General features: G+C 39.2%; 1 protein-coding gene across 1 annotated transcript in view; it reads left to right on the forward strand.

The window, feature by feature from the left end:
• SACM1L (SAC1 suppressor of actin mutations 1-like (yeast)) overlaps positions 1–3,872 on the forward strand; it is a gene marked incomplete at its 5' end in the record, with an annotated part of 19,533 nt that extends 15,661 nt beyond the window's left edge. The window contains 7 exons of the mRNA XM_010182185.1: positions 1–88; positions 314–383; positions 469–541; positions 959–1,052; positions 1,135–1,227; positions 1,927–1,984; positions 2,666–3,872. The exon at positions 1–88 is cut by the window's left edge and continues 69 nt beyond it. Coding sequence (XP_010180487.1) covers positions 1–88; positions 314–383; positions 469–541; positions 959–1,052; positions 1,135–1,227; positions 1,927–1,984; positions 2,666–2,802 — 613 coding nt within the window. The remainder of the gene's footprint in view (positions 89–313; positions 384–468; positions 542–958; positions 1,053–1,134; positions 1,228–1,926; positions 1,985–2,665) is intronic.
• Between the last annotated feature and the right edge of the window lie 1,763 nt (positions 3,873–5,635).

The raw sequence follows: 5,635 nt of genomic DNA on the forward strand, positions 1-5,635 counted from the left end.
GTTCCGCAGTAACTGCATGGACTGCCTTGATCGGACTAATGTGATTCAGAGCTTGTTAGCACGCCGATCGCTTCAAGCCCAGCTTCAGGTAAGTATTTTATTCTTGGTTAACAAGCTGGGAGAGAAGCTTTCTGTTTGGAATGGAAATGTAAATTTAACATTTCAATATAAGAGCTTGCATAGTTGAGTTACTGTACTACTTACTTGAAATGCATTGGTGAGACTCTAGTTTAATAAATACAGCTTGTTTTGAAAGCAAATTCTAATTTTTCTATTGAGCTAATAGTGAGCCTGATAATGGCTTTTGTTTTAGAGGCTAGGTGTTCTGCATGTTGGACAGAGAATTGAAGAGCAAGCAGACTTTGAGAAAATCTACAAAAATGGTAGGATGTTTATAGAGTTCAATCACATTTTTTTTTGCAAACAGAGTACCTAACTTACCTAATCTTAATGTTTTCCTCTTCACAGCATGGGCTGATAATGCTAATGCTTGTGCCAAACAATATGCTGGAACTGGTGCCTTAAAAACAGATTACACAAGGCAAGTCAGCCTTTCTTCTAAAGGCCTTCTGGGGTTTTGGGCAGGTTTGGAGTTGTCTTCATATCCAAGAAGACTATTAATTTGAGGCTTTAGGCCATTAGTAACTTTTGCAATGGTTCAACTGGTAAAATGTCAGCCTAAAATCTACAGAAGAACACCATTCTTCACAGTGCTGACATGAAAGGAGAAAAGGCTAAATGCGCCTCTTCAAGGCAAACTTGTATTGTGGGATGGTGAAAAGTATAATTTACTTTCAATCTTTGTTGCAAGTGTGTGTGGTAAAGCAGCACAGCACTAGATCCATGCAGGTATTCATTAAGCATAATATACATTTGAACAGGGGAAGAACTGTAAACCTGAAATTCTTCCTGAACTTATAAATCCATTTTAAATATTTTTCAAAACTCTTTTTTTCAGAACTGGGAAGAGAACTCAGTGGGGCTTAATAATGGATGGCTGGAACTCATTAATACGTTACTACAAAAATAACTTTTCTGATGGATTTAGACAAGTAAGTTAGGCTTTTAACTGAGGAAATGTATTTAATAAACATTGCTGTGTATTTTAACTCTTGCTTTCTGCTTCTTTTCCAGGATGCGATTGATCTTTTTCTTGGAAATTATTCAGTGGATGAAGTAGAACCTGCCAGCCCCCTACATGTCAAGAAAGACTGGAAGTTCTTAGCCGTGAGTATGGAGACTTCTATTCATGACTGGAGAAATACATACAACCTTTTAGTCACTTGCTTCATATGACTAAGTAGAACTTGTTCATTTAGTAATGAAGCACTCCTATAATTTGGTTATGTTTCTGTGATACCTGCTTATTGGACTAAACCCAGACTGTTTCCTTGACAGAAAACGGAGAGTCCTTGAGGTACTGAAAAAAACACTGCTTGTTTTTTTAAAATCTGCTTCATCAAATGGAAAGGGAGAAATTCTACTAGTAACCAGCAATGACTGTTCCTTCTGCAGAAGCAGCTTGTGAAGATCTCTTCTCATTCTTCATGCAGAAGCATAGACTGTAACACTAAAAAACCCACACTTGTTATTTTTTTTTATTCTCCCTTCTATTTTGTGAAATGGGACTTGGGCACATCATGGGTTTAACTAATGGCTGGTGTACTTTTTTTTAAAACAAAACACAACCCTCAACTTCTCTCTTACTAGAAGAAGGTATATTTTAATTCTTAACTTAGTTATTGAACACACTCTTCCAAGTTCTGGAACTATCCAAAATTTTATTTGTACCTCACAACAGGTGAATTGGGAATTAAAGCAGCTTCATTGCAAAGTAAATAGCTCTGCAGTGCAGCCTATCTTGAAGGAAATTAAGGAACATATATGCCACTATATCAAGTGACTATTCTTTTTCTCTTTCCCCAGTTGCCTATTATTATGGTGGTTGCTTTCTCCATGTGCATTATTTGTTTGCTAATGGCTGGTAAGTCACTCTTGAGTTTAATTTCACAAAATTAGCTTGCTTGTGTGTGGACTTTCTATAAATGGTTATCAGAAACTATTCAGTATAAAATTGCTTCTCAGTCATACTAAGAAGTTAGCATAGCTCTGGAGATTGAGGGGTTAGCACTGTATCATTAATGTGGAAAAACCTGAGGTACTATAGAAGATGTTAAAACTTTTGTAGAAATCACTTAAGGAACAGCTGACTGCCCCCAGATTTAGTTGCAGCTGAGTAGACATCTGCCTTTGTTTTATACTGGATGAATCCCCAGAATACCTACCTAATTCTGGGCAGAAAGACAGTTCAGAGAAGTCAGATATGGGCATAATCCAGTTCTGGTGAGTGGCCTCTGATCTAAATCTGTGCTGAGAGTTGTGAAGCTTTTGCTTTCTGCTTTTTCCTTGAGTTTTTTAACATTATTGCCAATAGAGTTCTTGACTCTGACTTCTGTAGCTGTCTGTTCAAAGTGTTCCAGGAACTGTGTTAAAGACAGTTTTCCTAGGTAAGGAAATAGAAAAAGAGACCCCAGTATACACAAAGGACTTCTGGCTTCATTTGACAGCAGATCTGAGGGACAGCTTGAAATATTTTGCTTTTGTACTAAAAAAATCTCTGGTAACTTGAGGTAATGAACTAAAATGTTTTTCTGACTCTCCACAGGTGATACATGGACTGAGACACTGGCCTATGTGCTCTTCTGGGGAAGTGCAAGCTTTGGCACTTTCGCTATCATCCTTTACAACGGCAAGGATTTTGTAGATGCACCTAAGCTGGTCCAGAAAGAGAAGATGGACTGAATTTGTGTGTGTGGAAAGCGGCTTGGTACCGAGGATTCCTCGAGCCACGTGTGGAGTCTCTACTGACCTGCTTTCCACACTGGATAGTGGTTTTTTAATATTCTTCCTTGGCAGTGTGGGGGGTTGGGGGGAAAGAATATTGTGTCCTTTGGTGGTGGTAGCTTTCAACTGAGACCTGACCTGACAGCCTTAGTTGCAATGGTCTTTGGAATATTGCATTAGTGGAGGGGGCTCCACTCTTACTGAGGTAATGCAAAGATGAAAGCTGGATTTTAGGTGTCTGGAGTATTTTAGTACAGAAGAGAAACTTAAGTTCATAGTCCACCTGGGCTGCTTCGGCTGAATTTTTGGTCTCTGGCTTGACAGGAGAGAGCTCTGATGGTGTTCATTTGTCAGAAACCAAGATGTTGAAGCATTAATTATGGAGCTTCTAATTGTGGTCTCTGAAGAAATATGGCTTCATACCAATAAAAAGTCTAATTCCAAGATTTACAGCTGGATTACATTTGTTGTGATAAAGTCCATGTTAAGGAGTCTTTCGTGCATATTTGTCTGTGGATCCTTTTCACTAAATATAAGAGTTTTGAATCCTAATGCTCTTCTAAAATGAGCTTTTTGTCCTGTCTTGTTTACCTAGGACTGATGCAATATTCTACTAATCATTGTTTGGGTGAAAGGACACTGTAATTGGATGTTCCTGAAGTTGCAGATGTCTTGCACTGTTGCAATACTACAGTCTCCAGATGATGATTCATTAGTTAGCGAGTTAAAATGTAGAATTTCCTTTCTAAAGATGTAAATTATATCAAAGAATGTAAAAATCCTTTGCAGTGTTTATGAACCTTCCTTATGCTAAAGGTCCAAAGTATTCCATTACTTTAAGAATGGGTCACAAGGTAAAAGGTGGACTTCATATTGTTTTGCTAGTCAGCTGCTTCTGTGCGTGGTTACGTTGAAATAATTTATGAAAGAAGGAATAACAACTTGAGGAGAAAGTTTTAGTCTAAACTCCATGTTTGCACTTGGGAGCAGCAGCTTGCTTTTCATGCATGATACTGTAACACACTCTTCAACAAAAAAAGGAAAAAAAAAGCTACAGAATAATTTGTGCTGGTTAATCAATGTGTGTCTTTCAATTTAGTGCTTCCAAGCTGTGTAAAAATAAGTAATCCTAATTAAGGACCAATTTTAAACTATTTTGTCACTTATTTTATATGGTTTATTCAAAACCAGACATGGAACTTGCTTATGGCGCTGTGCATTGTTTAATATTTCCTGTAAGTACAGCTGTATATTCAGATTGCGACTATAAAATTTAAATGGGGGGAAGGGAGAAACATGTAGGATAGTAGGACTAGCACAGTTGTCACTATTGAAGCTAGAACACAAAACACTGATATGCCAGTGTTTCCTTGTGTTATGACTGAAAATATGTACAGATTTTTGCAACTGTTAACTGTTCATTTTAACCTTGAATGTTTCTGGAGGCCTCTCTGGGTTTTGTGTAAACATAACCTGTTCATAAGCACTAGTACTTGCAAAGTGTCTGTTTGCTTCTAGATGCTGTAATGGAAATACCAGTTGACAGTTAACTGGGAAATCCTCTAACTTAAAATTTTCAAAGCTGAACTCCATTGTGGACACTGAGTACAACAAGATCATAGACTCAGTATTTGGAATTCATGGTTTTGATGGCTCACGGGCAGGTGGTGTTTGAAACTCGGGTTGGTTGTCTTGCAGTCTAGAACTAAATCTTTGCATCTTTGAAGAACCTGTGGCAGCAAAGACCAAATATGAATTGCTAATATAAAAAGTTTGTAAGACATAGCATAATGTAGGTTTTAGAAGTTGGAAGGCACCTGTATTTCAGTGCTTTGCAAAGAGTCTGTATTTCTAAAATCACAAATGGTGTACTCATAAATGACAATAAAATGTTCAACTTTTCTAGATGGATTGTCTGTGGTGCATTTTGTGCTTTGGAGCAGATTGTTGCCAAATTTTTCCTTGGGAACTATTTCTCACCAGAACTATGTTTGGTTTTGTTTCTGCTCGTTGCATGTGAAGACTTTGCTGTTACGTACTTAAATGTGGACGATTTTGCACCATACTCTATATAGGAGTGGAGGTTGGTCATGTTCCAGAATTCACTGCCATGGCTGGGTCTTGGTCTGAGAGCCACCCTGGCTGCATTTCTCTGCCTAATCCTAAGTGTTACATCTGCTCTCTACTTCTTCCCTCACAAGACTGCTTCTGAGGTTTTTACTGACCCTTTCTATTTCATCCTTCAGGGTGAAAATTCAAGCTATCTTCTCCCTTTCCTTGCCTCATGCAGGCACCCATCAGCTTGCTTGTATTTTATTTTGTGTATGTTAGATGGTCACATTAGCAGACTGCAAACTCCGACAGTTAAAAAGTGCTTGCCTAAGGGTACTGGTTCCGAGCTGGGTTTTCCCGACTCCCTGATACAGTAGCACTTGGAAAAGCCCAGGGTCTGTGTGCATCTTGCACTGATTGGGCTTTACTCAGTGGCTGGGTTCCTATACTCTGGCAAAATTATTACTGTTAACATTTTGGATCCTCAAGCTGTAAGTTTTTAAAACAGTCTTTAAAGGTCGTACTCTCGAGTCTATCTTAGACAAAATGAGGTCGCTATTTTTCAAGGTAAGGCAGGAATGGGTGCAACAGTCACAGAAAAAACCATCACGAGAGTTCCCCTGCGCATGCGCTGGCCACCGCCCCTTCCGTCCCCCGCGCGCGCGCGTCGCGGCGCTTCCGCCCATTCATCGCTGTCGGTGGCGGCCGCTTCCTGGCGCTAGAGGCGGTGCGGCCTTGC

Source organism: Mesitornis unicolor, unplaced genomic scaffold, assembly GCF_000695765.1.
Source record: "Mesitornis unicolor isolate BGI_N332 unplaced genomic scaffold, ASM69576v1 scaffold54673, whole genome shotgun sequence".
NCBI classification, from domain to species: Eukaryota; Metazoa; Chordata; class Aves; order Mesitornithiformes; family Mesitornithidae; genus Mesitornis; species Mesitornis unicolor.